The sequence below is a fragment of the Hyaena hyaena genome, unplaced genomic scaffold (genome assembly GCF_003009895.1).
Source record: "Hyaena hyaena isolate Hyena2069 unplaced genomic scaffold, ASM300989v1 scaffold_1, whole genome shotgun sequence".
Taxonomy (NCBI): Eukaryota; Metazoa; Chordata; class Mammalia; order Carnivora; family Hyaenidae; genus Hyaena; species Hyaena hyaena.
This window is the reverse complement of record NW_024080633.1, coordinates 9,247,759-9,270,218: the sequence shown is the minus strand read 5'-3', so window position 1 is coordinate 9,270,218 and position 22,460 is coordinate 9,247,759. Positions and strand designations below refer to the sequence as shown.

Genomic DNA, 22,460 nt, shown 5'->3' with positions numbered 1-22,460 from the left:
CTCACCACTTTACAGGGGTGCTCTCTCTGTCTTTCAAGGCAGCGCTCAGTGTCACTGATCCTTAGAGGCTGGGTTTCAGAATGGTCCAGTTGTCTGTTTTATTAAGGGTATAAAAGACATTTTCATTCTTAGAATTCTTAAGAAACTTTTCCAAATATTTGCATAGGTCCACGTGTGCGCACAGGGCTCCGTTACCAGCCTCACGCGCGTCCCTCTGGGCCACCGTACAGCACGGCCTGGCTGGGCCCGGTGTGAACGCGCTCTCTCTCTCCCCGCAGTGCTCCACCGCTACAGACACATCCTGGGGCTGTGGCAGCCGGACATCGGGCCCTACGGGGGACTGCTGAACGTGGTGGTGAGTCCCAGAGCGCGGCGCGGGGCCTTGGTGCAGGCGCATCCGAGACCCTAGTGGCTTCCCTGCGCGTGGTCCGGCGGTCACAAGGAGCTTTCCTCAGGTGACTTGTGATTTTCTAAGAGACCAAAGACTCTCACTGCGACCTTGGACTTTGTGGTGAGGAGCCCCAGAGCATCTTCCCTCCCTTGTCCTGGTCCCGCCTGCTGGACACCTCGGGCTGTTGTGTTCATGGCAGCAGGACACACTAGTTCTGGGTTGTGCACTCATTTCTCGTCCTAAATCAGGGGCCCTTGGAACCTCAAACAGTCACCTTGTGGCCCCAGGGCCCCCTGGGGTTGTAGCAGATGCCCCGTCCCTTTGCCCTAGGCGTGCCCCTGTGGTGACTCGCCATGCCTGCCTTTTATCGTTCCACTAACGCTTGCGAGTGCCTGTCCCGTGAATAAGACACAGTTCAGTGTAGTGTCCTGGTGAGTCACCCGGCAGGCACCGTGGCCTCGGGACTGGGCTGAGCTGGCAATGACCTGAAGCCTCAGTGAAGTCGGAAAGCGGGGTTCACCCACCGTAGTGATACTGGGGTCAGGCCAGGGTCCGTGGCGGGTGGGCACTTCTGGGGAAACTGTTTCCACAGTGCGCAAGCCTCTCCTCACAGATCCCTCATCACTCGCTGGCGTAGCTTCCGGGGCCCAATTACCAAACTGCCACCATCGTGTTCTGTCATTCCCCCGGAAGCCGATGTCCTCAGTACTGGCCAGGCTGAGACCAAGGTGTTGCGGGGTCACCACTCTCCCTCTGAAGGCTGCGGGGGAGGGTCCTCCCTGCCTCCTCCAGCTCTGGCATCCCTCAGCTGTGCCGCACCCCTGCAGCCTCTGCCCCCGACCGCACGTGGACTCTCCCAACCCGTGGCTCACGGGTGAGAAGAGAACCGTCTCTTCTTAGTTAAGATTCTCAACTTCGCGTCTGTAAAATCCTTGTTTTGCAGCATAAGGTGGTGACGTTCATGGGTTTGGGGACTTCTTTGAGGGCCATTGTTTAGTGGTCATGATTTCAAGGAGGAAGAGGGCCTTTACGGGGGTAGACGTGGCCAACAGCACCCATGGTGGTGCCCCCGTTAGGTAACTGGCAATGGACTCTGACCTCAGGCCCTTCCTGCTTTCACCTGGCGGACACAGCTTCCCTTCAGTGGATCCCTGCCAAAAATACACAACCCAGATGTGATGGTGGGCACCCCTTCACACCGCCCCCCTGGGGGCCAGACCCCTTAACGCCGCCCTCCGCCTGTGGAGTGCCCGGCTCACCACAGGCAGGAGGGGATGATGAGCTGAGACCCATGCACTCGGTAACCATCCGGTGTCGGGGACGAAGGGGACCAGGGCCGGCAGAAGAGGACCAGAGGGGACAGCCTGCCATGTGGGGGCGCGCGCAGGCGCTCGGTTGTGCCAACAGCCTGACCCTGTCCGCTGAGGGCTTCTCCCCACCAGGCTGGTGCTGAGACCACAGTGTTTCTTGTTTCAGCCGCCTCGACTTCCCGATTCTGGCTGTCCGCCCTTGTCCCATCCCCTGCACGCCCACTCTTTCCCTGCGGAGGTGGACTCTGTGGCTAGCAACTTAGGAGCCGGATGACTCTCTTCCCTCAAGTGCGGTCAGGCAGGTCAGGCGGTCGGGGGGTCTCTTAGAGGCGTGCTTTAGCTCTGTGTCTAAGTCCCGGTGCTGGGGCTCCTGCCTCTGGTCCGGGGAGTTCCCGAGGCCCCCAGCTCTGCCGCTCGCGGCTACAATGTCTGGAGGCCTGTCCGACCCTGGGGGGTTGTCCATCTCGTGCCCATCCTGTCCTGGGTTCCGTGTTCAGCGGAACGCGGGCCCCTCGGCAGATCCCGGGGGCTCTTTCTCCACACAGCTCCCTCCTGTCTGGGACTGTGACCCCTGTGCTCCAGCCATGCTGGCCGCCTCGAGGTCCTGTCTGTTTTCTCCATTTGCCTGGGCCCCCTGAGCCCCGAGGTCTGGAAGGTGCCTCCGGCAGGAATCCAGGGCCTGGTAGGGGTCACAGCCCCGTGCTGCGTGTTGGCCACGGTCGGGTTTGTGTTCACACAGCCCCTGTTACTCGACCGTGGCCCGGATGCAAGTCTGGCTTCATTTCTTGTGTTTCTGGGGAGGTTTTCCCTCTTCCTGTGTCTTCTAGAATACACGAGGCAAGTTAAAGTCTGTGACCTCCGCTTCGCTTTACAGACATTTCCTCTCGATTTTCAGGCAGGGCTGCTGGTGTGCTGGTGTGCACACACCCGTGGCCATGGCCGCTGCTCCCCCCATGCTGCTATTCTGGGGTCACGGCCAGCAGAGTGCCTTGCCCTGACCAGGGCGGGCACCACCTGCTCTCCAGGCCTGTGCTCCGTAGCGGGGAGCAGGTACTGCTGAAGCCTTTCCTGGCTGGTTGGCCTCTTGGCGGCCGCTTTCTGCTTGGCTTCTCCAACTCCTGGCCTTGCGGGTTAGTTAGGATCCAGCAGGTGCCTCGGCGGCAGAGCTGTGCACAGGGTTGGGATCCTGCCCTGGAGCCTTGGGGGCTCCATCGCCCCATCACCCCTTTGCCAGGAGTAATCAGGGGCCTGGGGCACAGGGGTGGGAGGCCGTGTCCCCTTCGGTTCACCCGTCCCTTCTTTTCAGGCTGTCGGTCCTGGTCTTGGGGCCCCTGGTGTCTTCAGGCAGCATTCGAACTGCTGTGTGTGCAGACTTCCCAGCTGGTGTCCGCAGGAGGGGCTGTTTGGTGTAAGCCCCCGTGTCCTAGGCAGGAGGAAAGTCTTGTACCTTCACTTTTATGTGCTGCTTTGACAGGTAGCCGCTCTGTTGTGGTGCTTCGCAGGCAGCTGTGCTGTAGGATGCGGCGCTTTGCTGGGTGTCCGGTGCGGCTCTCCTCCCTCCTCGGGCTCGCCGTGCGCTCTCGGCAGAAGCCCTGGGGCTGGGGGTGTGCAGGTGCCTGGCCCCCGTGTCGCTGCCGCTGGTGCTCCAGTGTGCGTGGAGCTGGTGCCCTCTGTTCTGGGGAGCGTCCCTGTCCTGACCTTGCTTCCCCTCTGCTTGCACACATCCTCGGTGATCCACGGCCCGGCCACGAGCACACGTTAGTAACAGACGGCACGTTGGGGCCCTGGGTAGCTCTGGTGTGGGCTCTTCCAAGCCTGGCTCAGCGGGGCCTCTGGGGGCTCCGTCACTCTGTAGTTTGCTCACTAGGTGGGAGTTGGACAGGGATAAATAACTGCTTCAGATTCTGTGATTCAGGGGAAACATCCATTAAGAAACATGCTTTGTATTTATGTTTTCCACCGCTGGGGAAAGCCTTGCATAGAGCATCCCTACAGGACAAGCCAGTCTGCTCCCAGCGTGGGCGACTGCTTTCCTTTCTGGAGGCGGTGAGGGTGATACTATTCTTCTTCCCGGCAGCGAGTGAGAGAGTAGAGGAGAAATGGCAGCTTCTGAAAAGAGGGGATAGCTCGCCCTCGTCAGCGCGGTTTGGTTCACCACAGTAGTGTTCGTGCCCTCCTCCCTCCTCTCGGTCGCACCCAGTCTCCCTGCCTGTGGCCACCCCCCGGTCCTGTCTGTCTGCCACCATATCGCACACACTGGAAGAGCGGACAGCAGTGTGCACACCCACAGTTGTCAAGTGTGCTGCACGTCCGCGGCATCTGTCTTCTCACTTTGCTTCTCATTTTCAGGCATTTTATTTTTTTAATTTAGCTTTTTAAAGTTTATTTGAAGAGAGAGTGGGTGTGCATGAGCGAGGGAGGGGCAAAGAGAGGGAGAGAGAGAATCCCAAGCAGGTTCTGTGCTGGCAGCGCAGAGCCTGACGGGCGGCTCGAACCCGTGAACTGTGAGATCATGACGTGAGCTGAAACCAAGAGTCAGACGCTTAACCGGCTGAGTCCCCCAGGCGCCCCAAGACTCCATTCTTTTAACAGCTCGGTAATATTCCAGTGTGTGCCCGCTGTATCTTTATCCCTTCATCTGTTGATGGACACTTGGGCTGCTTCCAAATCTTGGCTGTCATAGATAATGCTGCAGGTGCGTATTTGTTTTCGGCCCTACTGAGGTGTAACTGACTAGTAAAGCTGTGAGCTACGGAAGAATACATCTTGGTGATACTCGTATTCTTTGTGCGAGGATTCCTGACATCTGGTGAAGACCGCATCCACCACCTCACAGTTCTGTCCATTCTTTCTTGGTGAGGAGACTTAAGTTCTACTCTTTTAGAAGATTGCAGTGATATAGTACAGCACTGTCTGCTACAGTCATCGTATTTATGAAAGATAACTATTTTTTAAGCACTTGGTAGGCGCGCCATGCTCATTGCTACGCACTAGACCCGAGACTCTGGGAGGGGCGGCAGTGTGGAGACGAGTGTGGTCCTCATGGGCAGTGTGGGGTAGGGACCTTCTGCCTCAGGCCCTCATCCTAAACCTAGCATGGACTCGTGCCCTTCCCCCTCACCACAGGTGGACGGCTTGTTCATCATTGGCTGGATGTACCTGCCTCCCCATGACCCTCATGTGGACGACCCAATGCGATTCAAGCCCTTGTTCAGGGTCCACCTGATGGAGAGGAAGTCTGCCACGGTGGAGTGCATGTATGGCCACAGAGGGCCCCACAATGGCCACATCCAGGTGAGCACCCGGGGCTCCCTTATGCACGGCGGCTGAGTGCAGGCAAGGGACTGGGGGTCCTCTGGTTGCCGTGGCAGCTGGGGTGCAGCGCTGGCCGAGCCGGCCGCGGGGCTTCCGGCTGCAGACCTGTGTGTGCACAGAGGAGCGGACGGTGGGGTGTGTTCCTGACATGGTGGTGCTGGGATGTGGCCCCTCAGGGACTCGCTTGCTGGGACCCCCGGGCGTTCTGCGTTCAGTGGGGACTGTGTGTTCTCTCTGCCGTGATTGCTCAGTGCTCCCAGGGCTCCTCTTTGCACGAGCATCACCTCCAAAGGTGGTTTGCAGAGGGCCTTGCCAGTGAACGCGTGTGTTACCTAACACACTACGGAAGCACCAGCCCCTTAGATGTGCTGTGAGGTGTCCCCCTGGGAAAGCCTCCCGGGTGCACTGTCCTCTGAGGAGGAGGCGCGTGCCCAGGGCGGCTCTGAGCTCCCCTCTCTGGCCTGGCCACGACTCAGCGGCCCCTTGGGCTTCTGGGCATGTGCGGGGTGTGTCCATGCGGAGAGGTCGATTGCGATGCCGGGGGTGTCGTGACTGACCCGTTCCCCTCTCCTTTGTCATGAATGCTCAAGATCGTGAAGAAGGACGAGTTCTCCACCAAGTGCAACCAGACGGATCACCACAGGATGTCTGGCGGGAGGCAGGAGGTGAGCCCGCACGCCCCCGTTCAGGGTGACATCGCCAGAGTGCCCCCCAGTGAGAGGGCCGTCCCCCTGCCCGGCCCTTGGAAAGGGCGCCATGTGTGCCTTTGCGCGCATGGGCTTTCGTTACCGCCAGCCCTCAGAGCGGACGCACGGAAGAGACGTAGTCTTCTCTGATCAGCTCCCCTTCACCCCTTTGGCAAGAGTCCATGTGCTGCCAGAGCTTCCTCTCGAATGTGAGTGTGCGGAGGGACCAGACGGCTTTTCTGGAGCCTCTGTGTCCTCCCCGCGGACGCGCCTCATGGGTGAAATTCCCACGTCACGGCCACATAGGTGGAGGCCTTTCTCCGAGCTTCACTCGTGAGTTTCTTTGGACTTCCTTTTGTTGACATGAGTAATTTCATGTTGCCTTTGAGTATCTGTTTTTGGAGGACCTAAGTCACAGAAGACAATGAGTTTTTAAAACGTAGGATGCTCACTGACTATTAGGGGTGAAGATTTCTCAGCCAGGGTCCGAGTCCAGTCGTGTCCCCGTTGGCCAGAGAAGTGCAGGGAGATTTAACACATGCACACACATATGCGTGTCTCCCCGGAGAGCGTGCACGCATGTGCTCGCCAGAACCCTCTGAAGGTAGATGAGGTCCCTGCTTCCTCACACAGTGTGGCCCGTGATGGAAATGCTCTGTTTCTTTACAACTGACAATTGCACGTGCATCGCACACACAACGTGCAGGTGTTGCAGTCGTTCATGGTTCAGCAGAAAACGTCAGCGTGTTTCCCAACAGTAGACAGTCCTCAGTTGTCGAGACCGTAAAGGGAGCGTGTGCTGTGCTTCTGGAAAGACGTGCTGGGGTTGGGGAAAGTCCTTGACCGCCACCTCCTGGGTGTGGGCTCGCTGACTGGGAAGTGGAATGGTATCGTTTCTAAGAGTAGGGACACCGGTCCTCTGTGGAAACTAAGCCAGTGTGTGTGACGTGTGAGGTGGCAACAGAGCTTTGCTGGTCTCCTGGCTGTGGGTCTGTTTGCTCTTCCCTTACCGTGACATTGACCGAGGCTGAGGTGAGGGGCGTGTTCCAGGGCTCCCCGTGGCTCCTTCTCTGAAATGTTAGGAAACATCCTTGCTGCTTTTTCTGCTTCGTGCTTCTGACTTGTGGGAGCTTTCCTTTTCGTCCTGGGAGATGAATCTTTCAAGGTGTGAGCTGCAAGTCATTTCTTCTCATTCGTCATTCTGGCTTTTGGTTTGATTTATGATGTGTTTTTATACAGGAGTTTTTTGAGGCTTGTGTGTTTTTAACTTTTGTGTGCTGAGAGGCATCTGTCTTTCCCTGGCCTGGCCCATCTGAGAGGACGGCAGACCATTCCCGGGCAGAGCAGAGGGACGTCAGGGTTCCCAGGAAGCCAGCCTGGAGTGGCTGTGGTGGGAGAGCTTGCTGTCTGGCCCTGCGGTCACGTTGTCCATCTCAGCTGCTCTCCTGTCTCCTGCGTCTGTCTCCCCTCAGCCGTGCGGGGACGGGGTTCTCCCATGGATTCGTGTGTCATCCAGTGATGTCTTCACTTTCTCACTCAGTCTGCTGGGTCCAGGGGATGGTTCCAGGCTCCAGGGCGAGAGGACAGGCCACGGGGGGGGGACGTCGCCCTGTGTCCTGATAGCTCTCAGCACTGAGGTGAAGGGCTGAGCCCTGGACTCTGGCTGACGGTCATTTAAAAATCCGGGCCCTGGGGCGCCTGGGTGGTTCAGTCATTTGAGTGTCCGACTTCGGCTCAAGACATGATCTCACAGATCGTGGGTTCGAGCCCTGCATCGGGCTCTTTGCTGACAGCTCAGAGCCTGGAGCCTGTTTCAGATTCTGTGTCTCCCTCCCTCTCTGCCCCACATGTGCTCTGTCTCTCTCCCTCTCTCTTTCTCTCTCAAAAATAATGAAAACATTTAAAAAGTAAAATAAAATTCTGAGCCCAGAGGGCACTTCCCAGGGGCTGGAGGGCTCCTGGCGGCCAGGAGGGCAGCAGGGGACCAGGGCGGCAAGTGCGGTCTCTCTGGGGCCGGGGGGAGCCCTCTCCCTCCGCAGGGGCTGGCCTGGCGCCCTGCCCTTCTCCATCCTCTGTGGCACCACCAGAGCTTGGGAGGGAGGCCGCGGCGGCCAGGCTCTCTGAGAAGCTGGCCCCAGCTGCCCCCGGGTCCCTGGATAATTCTCCGCGTCTCGCTCTCCAGCCTCCCGCTTCTCCCACCCAGCTCCAGCCGGGGCTTCTGCCCACCGTGCGCACCTCTGAACTCCGAGTCCGGATGCAAGTCAGGCTGCAGTGCCCTCCGCCTGCCCCTCACGGCACATCCCGGGGTCCTACGTGCGTGTGCTCCACAGACCGCAGCCCTCTCCGGGGTTTTGTGGGGGGGGCAGCCCTGGGCCCACGCAGACTTGCCTCCCCTGGCCAGGCCCGGCCGCCCTCTTCCCTGTGCCCGTCCAGCCTCCCAGCCTGAGGCTCCTGGAAATCGGGGCTGCAAGGAGGAGCACAGATGGGAAGAGAGGAGGGAGGCGGGATGATGGGTGGGCCCCACCCCCGCCGTGCTGCAGGTGTCCCGCGTCCCTCCCGACCAGGCCATGGGCTGCGGGCTCCTGCTGGCCCCCCTCTGTTGTGCACAGAGGCTCTGGCATTAGACTCCTGAGCTGGACACAAGTTGCTTTTGTTTTTTGTATTTTTTTTTTTTGTCTTCTGTGCTTTTTTACCTGAGTACTGAAGTGTCACCTTGTTGTAATCAAACACGAAGTCATGGAGCCCCACGGAGGGGCAGTCCCCGTATGCATCCTCTCATCCCTTCATGTTCTCCAAATTATTTTTTATGTAATTACAATCTAATTCTATCTAATTTGAGTCTTTTTTTTTTTTAACCCGTTTAGCTGTTCCAGAAACACTTTCCAGTCTGTCTCGTTAGAACTGTTTACAATCTCTAGTTCGAACGCGGCATCCCTTCCATCACGTGTGACGCTGTGACGTCATCGACTGTAGAAGTGTGATCCTCTCTCGCAGGCGGGCATGGGGTCTGTGCTCAGGTGTTTGTTTTTCCCCCACGGCCCCTGACCGCGTGCGTGCTCTGTGAGAGCCTCAGTCCTTCCCTGTGAAGTGGGGCTGTGCAGTTACCCACAGAACCCCTGTGAGCTGGAGGGCGGAGTAGGGCACAGCACGTGAAAGTCTTAGCACCAGGCCCGGCTGCGGCCGCCTGGGAGAGACACCAGGAGTCCTTCCTGGAACCGTCTGAACTCTGTGCAGAAACCTTACCTGGTTTTTGGACCGTACAGATGAAGGATCGCTGGTAAAAGGCCCTGACCATGTTCCAAACCCTTGTTATGTCTTGTCAGTTCGCTGGTCTGTGCTCATAGCCCACCAGGGTGGGTCCGCCCCCTGCCTCCTGTGCTCCTCCCGGCCTTGACCCCGGCCCCGGGGGAAACAAGGCCAGGGAGCACGTGGACTTGGATTAGTCTGACTCTGCTGCTTACTAGCTGGGTGACGTAGGCCCACGCCTCTGCACAACAGGGGAGAGGTTAGCACCTGTGTTCCCTGGGCTGTTGTGAAGATGGAGATGATGATTATGGAGCACCAGCACGTGGTGAGCGAGCTCTGGGTAGATACTGTTCTGGGCTCCTGTGTTCTGGTCTTCTGTGTTTTTCCTTGTACGTGCTCATCTCATGAGATAATTTCATCATAAACATGTTTCAAAGGCCTTTGTTCTGAGTAATTGGGCCTGGCTGCTATTTCTAATGACTTTGGCCTCTTCATGCAAAGTAAATAAGATTATGACTCCTCACAAGCCATCTTCGTGGTATTTAGCTCAAGTCTGATTATTCACCATGGTAACATCCAAGTCCTTGCTCATTACACTTCATTTCCATTTTTATCTGCTACTTATCTGATTGATTTTTTGATGGCCTTTCCTCCATGAGTTCACCCATTGGAGTGGAAGGTTTTGTCTTTGGTAAAGTATAATTTGTCAAGGTTTTTTTTTTTCATGTTTCTTTATATTTGAGGTTGCAGGGGGAGGGTCAGAGAGAGGGGGAGACACAGAATCCAAAGCAGGCTCTAGGCTCTGAGCTGTCAGCTCAGAGCCCGACACAGGGCTCAAACCTACCAGTTGTGACATCATGACCTGAGCCAACGTTGGATGCCTAACTCACTGAGCCACCCAGTCACCCCAGTTTTTTTTTTTTAATGTTTATCTATTTTGAGAGAAGACCGAATGAGTGGGGAAGGGGCAGAAAGAGATGGGGACAGAAGATTCGAAGCAGGCTTGGCGCTGACAGCAGTGAGCCTAGTGTTGGGTTCGAACTCACAAACTGTGAGATCATGACCCGAGTGAAAGTTGGACACTTAACTGACTGAGCCGCCCATGCGCCCTGGGACAGGCAATGTTTTTTAAGATACAGAAAAATAACCATAAAAGAAAAAACTTCACAAATGAGGGGGCATCTGTGTGGCTTAGTCGGTTAAGTGTCCCAACTTCAGCTCAGGTAATGATCTTGAGGTTCGTGAGTTAAAGCCCTGCATCGGACTCTGCATGAAGGCTCAGGGCCTGGAGCCTGCTTTAGATTCTGTCTCCTCCTCTCTCTAGGGCCCTCCCCCGCTTGTGCACATGCGTGCATGCTCTCTCTTGCTCTCAAAAATAAATAAGCAAACTTTAAACAAAAAAAATTTTGCCTATCCCTAAGTCGCAAAGAATCTCCTCAGAGGTGTGGTAGCTTCAGGCTATGTTTGGGCCTGTCGCCCATCCAGAATCATTTCTTGTGTGTGGTGTGAGGCCAGGATTGTGGTTCGTTTTCTCCACATGGATGTCCAGTTGTTCGAGCATCATTTGTGAAAGAGACTTTTGTTTTCCCATTGGGTGGCTTGGACGTGTTTGTTGTAAATCAGCTGACCACTAAATGGGTCCGTTTCTGGGCTCTCCGTGTCGTTTCATCCACGTTCTGTCCATCCGATGATCCAGCCACCATCTGGATCACCGGGGCTTTCTATTATGTCGCAACACGAGCATGTGTGGGTCCTCTGACTTTGATCTTTTGAAAGATTGCTTTGGGTGTTGCAGGTTCTTTTCATTTCCACGTGACTTTCTGAATCGGCTTGTCAGTTTGCACAGAAATCGTGGTGGGACTGTAACTGTCGTGGCGCTGGGCCTGCAGATTGGTTCGGAGAGAATTGCTGGCCCGGCCCGAGTCCTCCTGTCCCGGAGGTGTGTTCATGCCCTCTCAGCGCTGTGGTTCTTGGAGAAGGGGCCACGCACGTGTTTCCTACTGTGTGGTGCCCGGTCTTGTGTTGTTTGAGGCTGCTGCAAATAGGACGTGAGAGTTCATCTTGTTTTGTGCTGCTCGTATAGAAACTTCCATTTCATCTGTACGTATGAGCTTGTGGTTCAGTAGCTGCGTGCTTCAGTCAGTGTGGCTCGTGGTTGGGCAGTCATGTGTTAGAGCAGCTGACAGATTATAGTTCTTCTGTATTTGTTCTTGTTGTTAAATCTCTTTTGCTTCTGGTTGTAAAGCTAATTTTAGACGGTCATTGGAAACGGTATGTTGAGTTTGGAACTCAGAGCTAGGGATCAAGTTAAACACGCACCATCATATTGAGCACTAAATATCCTTCACGTTGTTTGATTCCATAATGAATTACTAAGTTTTGAGGACACAGTGTTTATAAAGCCTCCCTTTTTACAAATAAACTTTTGAACTGTACGTGTAACCTAACTACGAAGGCACCTCCGTCTCCCCTGGCCACACCTCTCCTGTTCGTCATCGGCGGCTGCTGAAAGCGGCTCGGGCCAGTGTGACCCACATGGGGGTTAGCGACAAGAGTCCTGCTGCGCCCCGCTGCCTACAAGCCCGACAGCTAGGTTTGGTCAGACAGCACACCCCGTGGGCGGCCACGGAAGTGAGGCTCACATGGCTGCTGCCTGGGACGTGGGCTGTGGCTCCAGCCTTGTGTGAAGGGACCCCACGGTCCTCGTTTCCTCAAGCTTGGGAAAGTGGGGCCCAGAGCCCCTTACCTTTCACCGGCGACTCACCCCCACCGGAGGGAGGCCGGGTACTGGGAGACCCCAGGATGTCGGCCCCTCCTCCTCCCAGCCTGCTTCTCCATCCCATCCACCCCGCTGGGGCTGTGGCCCAGGCGTGCCCAAGCTGCGACATGCCGCGTGTATCCTCTCAGTGCCACGGGGAACGGCCTTACGTGTGCGCCATGTGGTTCTCATGACCATGTTCTCTTGGAAGGAATTCCGCACGTGGCTGAGGGAAGAGTGGGGGCGGACGCTGGAGGACATTTTCCATGAGCACATGCAGGAGCTCATCCTGATGAAGTTTATCTACACTAGTCAGTACGAGTAAGTGCAGCCGCCTCCGGGGGCGCTGTGGGCACAGCCCTGCTCCGGGGGCGCTGGGCGCAGTCCCTCTCTGGGTACTGAGTGCAGTCCCTCCCTGTGCATTCTGAGTGCAGCCCCCTCTGTGGGTACTGTGAGTGCAGCCCTGCTCTGTGGGTACTGGGCATAGTCCCTCTCTGTCGTTACTGAGTGCAGCTGTATGCCATGGGTACTGAATGCAGTCCGTCTCCATGGGTATTGAGCACAGTCCCTCTCCGTGGGTACAGTCTCTCTCTGTGAGTACTGAGTGTAGCCCTGTTCTGTGGGTACTGAGTGCAGTCCCTCCCTATGTATACTGAGTGCAGCCCCCTCTGTGGGTACTGGGTGCAGTCCCTCTCTGGGTACTGAGTGCAGTCTCTCTCCATGGGTACTGAGCTCAGTCCCTCCCTGTGCATACTGAGTGCAGCCCCCTCCGTGGGTACTGTGAGCCTAGTCCCCCATCATGGTTTCTGAGTGCAGCCCCCCTCTGTGGGTGGTGTGAATACAGACTCCCTCTTGGTGGGTGCTGTGAGCACAGTTCCCATCCTCCCCACCCCGCCCCACCTTGGTGTCTGTTTTCTGTCTGCTCTGTCACTGCCATCCCCATCCGGCGGCCATTGCTCTGACAAGCCTGGCCCGTGCGTCAGAGCCTCTGGTGTTTCCCCACATCTGCTGGGGGAGGCGGCTTCCTCTCTTAGCTGCTCTCCCTGCCTTGGCCTCTGCCCGGAGCCCTGTCCCTGGGTCCCATGGACATAACCCCGGGTGCAGCGAATGCCCCCTTCTCAGTCTCGGCTCCCTGTGCCAGGATGACAGAGCGGGAGCGGCATCCCCTCCTCTCTGCAGAGAGCTCTGCTCGCCCCACTGCCCTGCAGTGCCCGGTAGAGTGTAAGCCATGGTGGGATCTGAGAAAGTGTGAGATGTGTCCTGCGGGTGTTTTGAGGGGGTGACTGTGTCTCCTGCCCCCCACTGGCCTGGGAGGAACTAACCCTGGCTGTGCTGGGCCGCCGTGCCCTGCCCGCCCTCCGTCACTAGGCAGGGAGGTGAGCACACTCTGGACTTCTGCCTCCCCTCCTCCCCCGACCCTGAGCTGCTCTCAAGCCTGCTGTTCCCCCCACAGCAACTGCCTGACCTACCGCCGCATCTACCTCCCGCCCAGCCACCCGGACGACCTCATCAGACCTGGCCTCTTCAAAGGCACCTACGGCAGCCACGGCCTGGAGATCGTCATGCTCAGCTTCCACGGGAAGCGAGCCCGGGGCACGAAGATCACGGTGAGTCCCTTGCTGCCCTGGCTACTCATGGTGGGCTCTGGACCCGTGGCTTTGCTGGGGGCAGCCAGGCCCACTGAACAGGATGTGCATTTCACAGGGCCTCCAGGGGATTCGGGGTGTTTCCAAGGTGGCTCTGCCCCATGGCACTCAGTCCTGGCCGCATGCCCGAGGCCCCTGAGAGGTTGAGAAAACATCGATGCTGGGCCCTAGAGATTCTGGTCCCTGAAGGGCGGTCTGGGTTTGTGGCTCCAGGAAGGAGTGCCCAGGTGACAGTAGGCTGCGGCCACATCGGAGACCCCTGTGTTACTACGCGGGCTCCCACCGCCCGCGCTTGCCTCAGCAGCTGGTGAACACAGGCGGAGGGTTGTGGAGCTGAAGGGGGTCTTGGACACATCCCTGCTGTCCCTGCCCCAGTGGCACCGTTCACGCTCTGCTCCCCTGTCCTTTGCGTGGCCGGGGTGCCTTCCCGACAGGTGCACCGGAGCATCCTGGGGAGCAGTGCCTCCGCCGGTTCTCGCAGAGCCTCCTCTTGGGTCCTGATTGGCCAGGGTCCCTGTGCTCTGGAGAGGATTTTTGTGAGCAGAGCACAGCCCCGTGGCTCGTGCAGAGTGGCCCGGCCTGGACGACGACCTGGGAGCCGGCTCGGGAGCGTTTGCGTCCCAGGCACACAGATCTGTCTGGGTTGGCGTTCAGGTTGGGAGGGTGTCTGCACTTTTCTGAGCCCCAGTTTTATATTTGATTTTATTTTTTTTCCATTCAGAGAGAGAGTGGGAGAGGGTCAGACGGAGAGAAAGTAGACCCTTAAGCAGGCTTCACGCTGAGCATGGAGCCCATGGTGGGGCTTGATCTTATGACTGAGAGATCACAATCTGAGCCAAAACCAAGAAACGCTTAACCCACTGAGCCACCCAGGTGCCCCATCTAAGTCCAGTCTTAGCTCCTCCAGACGGGGAGTTTTTCACACCAGGCAGGGGCCTGCGCACCGCACAGGGTCCCTTGGATGCTGTCACGGGCCTGTTTTCAAAGACCCCTTCGCAGACGGGTGGCGTGCTGTAGGCACTTGGTTTTTACGGCTTCTGAGACGTTCTTACTCCATAGGGGGTTGCAGCCAAGTCCATAGGAACGCTGGGGCAGCTCCTTCGGCCAGAGGCGTGCTCTGAGCTGGGGACCTGCAGTGTGTCCCTGCCGGGCTCTGAGCCCCCCTGACGATCGCCCGCTCGCTCCTCAGGGTGACCCCAACATCCCTGCTGGGCAGCAGACGGTGGAGATTGACCTCATGCACCGCATCCAGCTGCCCGACGTGGAGAGCCTCCGCAGCTTCACCGAGCTGTCCCGCATCGTCCTGGGGGTTCGGGAGCAGGTGCGCCAGGAGCAGCAGCGGCAGGAGAGCGGGGCCCAGGACGGTGAGGGCCATGGCCCGCAGAGCCCCCGGGAGCCCCAGCCCGGCGTGGAGCTGCCTGCCGAGAAGGGCGGGGAGCCTGTGGATGGAGAGGCGGTGGCCGAGGCGGCGCCTGCGCCCGAGCAGCCCGCCCAGTCTGGGCAGGGGCAGCCGTTCGTGTTGCCCGTGGGTGTGAGCTCGCGGAACGAGGACTACCCCCGCACCTGCCGGATGTGGTAAGGATGCCAGGGCGGCCGCGCCGGGCCTTCCAGGGAGCCCCGCCTGCCCACCCTGCCTGGAGACGGGCTGTGGGGCCAGCGGGGGGCTGGCTGCATTGGGCGCGGAGCCTCCAACACCTCCGTCTGGGTCCCACCTCGGGCCCGAGTGGCTGTGCAGCCACATCTCAGACATCGGGGAGCCCTCAATGGGGCTTATTAGAACCGCCAGCTGTGAGGCCTCCTCTCAGATGCCTTGCGTTGCCGAGTCAGTCAGGTGAAGGGTGGACAGGTGAGTCTGCAGGCGGCGTCGAAGGTGGCAGGTCAGGAGGGGGCTCTCCCGCACCTGCGCCCCTAGAAGCCGGCTTGACTTCACCTGGATGTCCTTGCAGAGGAGGCCTGTTGGGGTCGCCCTCTGTCTCCTGAACACACTGTAGCGCCGGCCCTTCGTTTCTTCCTCTGGTTTCCCTCCTGGCTCAACGCCTGTGCAAAGGGCCAGCGTCACGCTGTCCTCCCCACAGAGCCGAGGTTCCTGATGCTGGGCCGGCTTGCTCTTTGCTTGACTCACGGTCTTCAGGTTTTGTCCCAGGCCCTGCCCTGTCCTTCAGGGCTGCTGGAGCTTAGATGACCTCAGGTGGACGAGACCACAGACTCGGGTCCCCAGGCGCACGGGCTGCTTCCCTATCCAGCAGCCACAGGCATGCTGGGCAGTGCAGGTCTAGAATGTTCCATCATTGCAGGAAGTTCTCCTGGACCATTGTCCTAGGGGACGTGTTGAGGGAATGACCTGTCTCCTGGCATCACAGCTGCTTGGCCTTCGTGTGTGTCCAGTTTTGTGCAGAGGTCTGTTTCCTTGACCCCTGGACCATCTGGCCAGCACTTCACACGCCCACCGGAGTGTGGACAGGGCACTGAGCTCCCCGAGGAGGACCGGTGTCTGCGTGGGCTGGGTGGCTAGATGGGCTCTGTGCACCCAGTGCCCCGCACCTGCAGGAAGTCCTCCAGGATGCTAGCCTCATGTCTGCCCCTCACTTGGTCTTCACACTGTCCACTCAGGATGATGTCAGACCCTGCAAGGCTGCCCTGCCCCCTCAGCTGCTCATCACAAGTCCAAGTTGTTACCATGCTTCCGCTTGGCCAGCTGTAGGTCGGAGATTCTGTGATCCCCCTCCTCATGTTCAATTAATGTGGTGGGACAGGAGTCAGGGAAGCACTACATTCAGCATCTTGTCGAAGGTGGTGACAAAGGATGTAGATGACAGACGAAGAGATATGTGGGCTCCGACCCGCCCTGGGGTTGTGGTGGGCCTGTTCCCCCACCTGGGAGCCCCCGGAACCCCATACTTTGGGTTGTTCTGGAGGCTTCGTCCCGTAGGCCTGGTCGATCATTAGCTCTGTCTGCAGCCCACACCCCTCTCTGGGGGATGGCCGAGCAGCTGAGGACTCCAGGCTTCTACCACCAGCCACGCTGGGCCACCAGAGTCACCTCCTGGTGTCCTAGTCCCCTGGGGATTTACACGGGTTTCAGGAGCCCTGTGCCAGGAGCCTGGGCAGGGGTCAGCCTGTGTGCTCCTGTCTCGCACTGGGAAAAAGTCAGTTTGTCACCAAAGTGGCTGAGTTTGGGTTTTCCTGGAGGAGACGTACAAATCGTGTTCCAATGGAATTTCAACTGATGTGAATTTTTTAAAGGTCGTGAAAGATGAGGGCTCTGCTGTCCTTAGGAAACGGGAAGCTCACAGCACCCCGTGGCCCAGCTGTGGCTCACCAGGGTGCTCTGAGGCCAGCCCTGGGGTGGAGACGCGGGACACGGGCCCTGTGACCTGGGAGGGCATGCCGTGGTCCCTCCCACTGGTTTCGGGTGTCTGTGAGGCTTTGCCGCCACACCAGTGCTGGACACGGCTTCCAGCCTCCGTGTGTCCTAAGCTCAGCAGGTATCACCTGGCCTCCCCACGTGAGATCCCTCCAGACCCCATCCTGTGCATGCCTTCAGGCACAGGCCTGCTCTCCTCTCCCCCCAGGGGAGCCCCGGCGTGGTGGAGGGAGGTGGCAGATGGGCCCAGCCTCCAGCTCCCTGTTATCTATCTGTAGGAGCACCGGCTTCTTGGCAAGGAAGACGTAAATGTGTCATACATTAGTCTCGAGGCTTGAAACTTGGCCTTATGGGCATCGGGAAGTTCTGCCTGCTGGGTTCATGACGGTTGTGACAAGAAGTCTTTATTGATTGCGTTTGAGTCGTTGACGTGCTAACGTAACCATTTGGGGAATTAAGACTGGTTATCTGGGCCAGCTTTGTGAAGGTGTCCTTCGGGACAGCTGTACATGGTGGGGCTGCCGGAGACCCTCTTCCTTTAGCCCGGTGATCCCGACCGTCGGCTTGTGGTTTGGTGCACTGGGCAGTTGGAGTTGCTTGGTGGTCCAGACAAGATGGGCTCTCGTGGGCACTGTAGCCTGTGGCTTCCTGCTGGCTGGGAAGAGGGGCCAGTGGGGGCACGGGGGTGGGGTGGGGGGTGCTGCAGCAGCACAGGCGACAGGGTGGGACTGGGGCCCAGAGCGCCTTCCCGGCCCCTCTCACTCCCACCCCCTGCGCTTTCCCTCTTGTCTTTGTTCAGTTTTTACGGCACGGGCCTCATCGCCGGCCACGGCTTCACCAGCCCTGAGCGCACCCCTGGGGTCTTCATCCTGTTCGACGAGGACCGCTTCGGGTTCATCTGGCTGGAGCTGAAGTCCTTCAGCCTGTACAGCAGGGTGAGGGCCACCTTCCGGAACGCAGAGGCGCCGTCCCCGCAGGCTTTCGAGGAGATGCTGAAGAACATCCAGTCACTGACGTCCTGACGGGCCACTTCCTGCGGGCGGCTCCCGGGGCCCTGGACCCTGCCGCCGGGATGGGAAGCAGCATGCACTGTGGAGATTCGGCCTTCTGACCACAGCACCCACCTCATAGGAGTCTCGGCCCAGCCACCCCAAAACTCTGTAGAGTGTGCGATGTGTGCCCATGCTAGTAGCTCATGGGAAGGCCGACTGAGCATGTCTCACAGGAAGAAGGGCCCAGGACAGAACTGTCGGGTGGCGGGGGCTGCACAGCTCTGTGAGCGGCTCAGCTGGACAAACTGGGCTGGGCCTTGGCCTGCTGGTCATTTTCTAGGGTCGGCCAGAGTGACCCCGGGGCCAGTGATCGGGATCGTGTGAGGCGAGTGACTGTGGCTGTGGGCTGGCAAGGGTCCGGGGCGAGGGCCTCTGCGAGCTGAGCGTCCTGCAGCCTGGGTGGGGTGAGTGTGTGCAGAAATGGGGCTCTGTGGGGGCAGGTGTGTCAGGCCAGGACCCTGGACTGAATTCCTGTGTGTTTACTAACTTGCTTGGAATTTGGACAGAAGCATTTCACCTCTGATCTGTTTGTGAATCGGCACCGTGGGGTCAGCAGGGACCGTCATGGGGGTCCTTCGGGCAGCTGGGAGGCCCTGGCCTCCCTCCAGCTTTAGAATCCAGACCTTGGCTGCAGCCAGTTTGAGGCAGGGCATTTGTTTGCACACCCCCGCCCACCTCCTGCACATGCTCTGGTGGCGTCAGGCCCTGAGCTGAGCCACTTGTCCCAGAACCTTCTTCAGCAATCTGCAGGGCCACACCTGAACCAGCCCCGCCTTCTCCCAGTTGCTTAGCACGCACGGGTGCTGTTCTTGGACGTGTAAAAACAGCAGAGCGGTTGCAAAAGAGGACTTGGGAGCCCCTTTGCGGGTAACAGGGCAACTTTCCAGAAGAGTCACCCCATGCATGTGGAATGCACTTCGGAGACCAGGGCCTCTCAGGATCTTCCCGTGTGGAGGCCCTGAGCACGGACGCTTCCGGTGGTGGTGTGCCTGTGATCCATCGACACCCGCATCTGGGGACCCGCTGTCGTGAGGTCCCTGCCGATCTTAGCGTCTCCTGAAGAGCAGAGCCCTGCTGCACGTAGGCCCCCAACAACTAGCTCTACTCCGCCCCCAGCCTGCAGAGCACGGTTACCGTGCTCCCCTTCTGGGGCGGGGGCACACCTGTCCCCCTGCCTGTGGCTCGTCCTTGCTGGGTGGACTGTGCCGCGCCCTCGTGCAGGGGGCCAGGGACCCCAGGAAATGGGGCAGCTTGTGGTGCCTTCACGTAGAGACCAGCCTGAGCCGCCCCGTGAAACAGGTCCTGTTTTCCTGATGACGACTTTCTCCCTGACTGGCCTTTTTTTTTTTTTTTCTTTTCTTTTTTAAATAAAAAATCCCTATTGCTCTAGCTTCAGCACATTTGGCAACTTTGAACTTCCTTTGCTTCCCAGCATCATAGAATTGATAAGCTCTGGGGCACGGCCTCTCATAGGCAGACCTAGGAGGTTCTGTCCAGACGCCGACGCGGGAAGGAGGCAAGCGGAGAAGTGGGGGGTCCTTTCCTGGCCGGCTCTGATGCGACGTGCCCCCCACATCCTTCTGGTGGGACCTGCAGGCAGGCGGGGGCGTGGTCCGTGTTCCTGGCTCCGCAGGCCAAGCCTCCCAGTGTCCCCGCCCCCACCCCCTCGTGCTGCTCCCGTGCGGCGGTGGCGGTGACCACGCTGTGAAGCCTTGGGAGCACAGGGCAAGGCCCGCTGGGTGTGCGGCCGCTGCGCTTCATACTTGGTCCAGGCCTGCGGCTCGCCCCGAGGCTCGTTCCGAGGCTGCTCCGTCCAAGCCTTCGCTCATCCTGGGAGTCCACTCAGATTGAAGATGAGCCTTTCTGATGAAAAACCAGCCGCAAACGCAGACGGTGGGATCTGCCTCTGGAGCGCAGGCCTCTGTGCGGTTTTCACTGGTAGTGGCCGTTGGTGGCATTCACACTGGCGTCTCTGGCGTCGGGTGGGGCCCTGAGGGACTATGGGGCCGAAGCGCAGGCAGCGGCCTGGGTGGTGCCAGGCAGGGCCCGTGGTGCTGGACGGCGAGGGCTTGTCACCTACGCAGCCGGGGGCTGAGTACGTGTTGTTTCCCACTTGGCACATCCGGGCTGGTTCTGGTTTCCGGCTCGTGGGTGAGTGTCAGGGTCCGTGCAGAGCGGCCCCCGCAGGCGTCCCTTGCGGCAGACTGTGCACCCCACTCGTCAGGGCCGCTTCTGGCCCCTTAACTGGTTGCAGGTGAGGATTCAGAAAGGCTGAAGAAAGATGTGGTTGGAGGCCTAAAGGCAGCTGGGATTTTGATAAAGCTGGTCCCAAAAAGGAACCTGAATGACCCAATTTAGGGACCAACTACCCCCATGTGGTGTGACTGGGGGAAGGCAGCAGTTGGATCTGGGTTGGTCTTCGGACGTTTCCCCCTGGTTGGCGCCACCGTCCCTCGCTGCTGAGCTGCCGTGACGCCAGGGAGTCTGTTGTGCTTTGTAGTGGTAAGAGTCTCAGGTGCGCCTCTGTGTGACCTGTGCACGTGCTGTCCTGAACTTGACCGGGAAGGACGTGATTGGAGATTTCAGATGCGAGTCTCTGGATTCCTCTGTGTTGGGGCTGAAGGTTCCCTGCATGACGCTGTTGAAAACGGCCTTGATTTCTTGGCTGTATGACTCGGGTCTGGTGGTCCCTCTGGTTGTGCTGGCCCACCAGCTCAGATGCAGTGTCTCCTGCTGGGGAGCGGGTTTGGAGGCCTTGCATGGTGGCAGTTCCAGAATCTTCCCTCCCACGGTCCAGACAGAGCCTCCTTTCCTGGCCTCACCCCTTGGTCCCTTCGTCTGGGCAGCTGGCTCCTGTGGCTGTTGCTCAGGGCGCAGCCACCTTCCCCTCCTGTCCTGAGCCAGGTGGCTGGGGTGGGTGCTTGTACCCCCGGCATTCCTCCTGGCCGAGGCGGGGGGCAGAGGGCTGTCACGGTGGGCTAGGGGAAGGAGCAGGCCGGACCTGCGTTCCCGCCTCGTGTGGAGCCGCCGCCCCTGACCTCCTCTTTCCCTGAGAAGCCGGCACAGCTTACTGCTGCGGCCCAGTCAGCCACGGCCCCTCCATCAGCCAGCTGGTCCTCTGTGCCCTGACGGCTGCCGTGCTCGGGGCTGAGTTTCCATCTGTGGGTTGTGCGGGTGTCTCACACCGAGGTGTGGTCACCTCGTAGTGCCCGCGAGCAGTGACAGGGAGGACCCTGCTATAGTCCCCGTACTTGGCTAACGTGGTTGCGGGAATCTTGGGCTCTCTGAGCCTCTCGTGCCTGCGGTGTCTGGTGTGTTCAGGATGAGTGCCCTGTGTAGACTCGGTGCTTTGAGGGGGCTGCCCTGCTGTGTGTTGACCTCTCACCCCGTCTGCCTCCCTGCTCCAAGTGTCAGGAAGGCTTGTGGGCCTGTTCTCGTGGAGACCTCCCTGGCTTGAGGCTGGTGCAGCCCAGGCCACGGCCAGTCCCGGTGCTGACTACGTCACCCTCCTCGTCTTTGCATCTGGGAGCCCTGGAATGTAACCTGGCTACGCGTTCTCAGAAGCGTTGAGTGAGTAGAGAAAGTCGTGACGCCGTCGGTTTGCCTGACGCTGTGCACGGGGCCGGGACAGTGCCAAATTACTGAGTGCTTGGTGGCCTGCAGGCCAGCTGTCGGGAGGCATGGGTGACCGGCGACGACACCAAGGCTGGGGCCTTTCTGTGCTCACAGGGAGACCAGCCAAAACCTAGGAAGGGGTCGGAACCTGTGCTTTTTCAGTCTAATTTTATTTTTGGTTGTTATTTGAGATCACATAGCCTACTTGGAGAAGAAACATCGTGCCGCTTGATCCTGAAGTCCCACGGCCTGAGCGCCACAGGTGAGGTGCGGGGAGCTGCCGCCCCTCCCCGGCATCTGCTCTGGGGTAGGGTGGGCTGGAGCTGGGACGCTGCAGGGCCGTGCCCCCAGGAAGCCGTGGCTGTGAGCCTGCGCCCAGCGTGGTCACCTGGGCGGGACCTTGTGGGGCTGTTTCTCCATAAACCAGCTTTTGAATCTTACTGTGTGCTTTGTAATTGTTTTTTTGGGCGGGATGTGATCTAGAGCTATAAGCAACATGAGGTGGGGGGCTGAGGGCCGAAGGAGGGGGCTGGATCCTGGCGGTGGGGGAGGGGGCAGCCCTGGGTGCCTCTCACATCTGTATTGACTACGTTTCAATTTTCCCTGTTGTGGAACAAAGCGATAAGTGAGCCCTTGGAATCCAGACCACGGTAGGTCTCCACATCCCTCCTGACCTTGGCCTGATAAGTGTCCCCATCCCTGAGGGGTGGCCCAGAGGGAGCGGGGGCCACGGTGGGATTCTTCTTAGGCTAAATTTGAAAAGAGTTTGCCTTTTCTGAGAACAGGGTAAGAACGGCTGGATGGAAGAGGGCAGGGTCTGCTCAGTGGTGGGCACCCAGCTGAGGACCTTGTTTCCGGTTTTTTCTCTGTGACAGTGATCTTAGGAACAGCGTAAGAATTTAATATAGGACGTAAAAGAACCTTCTGTTCCCACTCGGCTGGAGGGTTCCCCTGTCCTCCCTGGGCACTGGCTTAGGCCCGCCGGTCCCCTGGTCCTTCCCCTGCGGGCGGCTGTGCGGGCAGGGCCCTGGCCAGGCACCGTGTGTGTGGTACATGTCCCTGTGCCCCGTCGTGGGG

The 22,460-nt window shown here is 58.8% G+C and overlaps 1 protein-coding gene across 9 annotated transcripts in view; it reads left to right on the top strand.

Annotated features, from left to right (window-relative positions):
* The window catches only part of FBXO31 (F-box protein 31), a 42,727-nt gene extending 20,904 nt beyond the window's left edge, over positions 1-21,823 (top strand). For 4 of the 9 annotated variants that reach the window (XM_039226123.1, XM_039226116.1, XM_039226109.1 and 1 more), the window contains 7 exons: positions 279-355; positions 4,828-4,995; positions 5,607-5,681; positions 11,918-12,027; positions 13,160-13,313; positions 14,542-14,927; positions 17,516-21,823. In XM_039226123.1, the coding sequence (XP_039082054.1) occupies positions 279-355; positions 4,828-4,995; positions 5,607-5,681; positions 11,918-12,027; positions 13,160-13,313; positions 14,542-14,927; positions 17,516-17,738 (1,193 nt within the window). In that variant the 3' untranslated portion in view covers positions 17,739-21,823. Of the gene's footprint in view, positions 1-278; positions 356-435; positions 456-491; positions 512-561; positions 1,266-4,235; positions 4,557-4,827; positions 4,996-5,606; positions 5,682-11,917; positions 12,028-13,159; positions 13,314-14,541; positions 14,928-17,515 lie in introns of those variants that run through there. The other 5 variants (XM_039226160.1, XM_039226155.1, XM_039226148.1 and 2 more) reach the window with 5 other exon arrangements.
* The last annotated feature ends 637 nt before the right edge of the window (positions 21,824-22,460 follow it).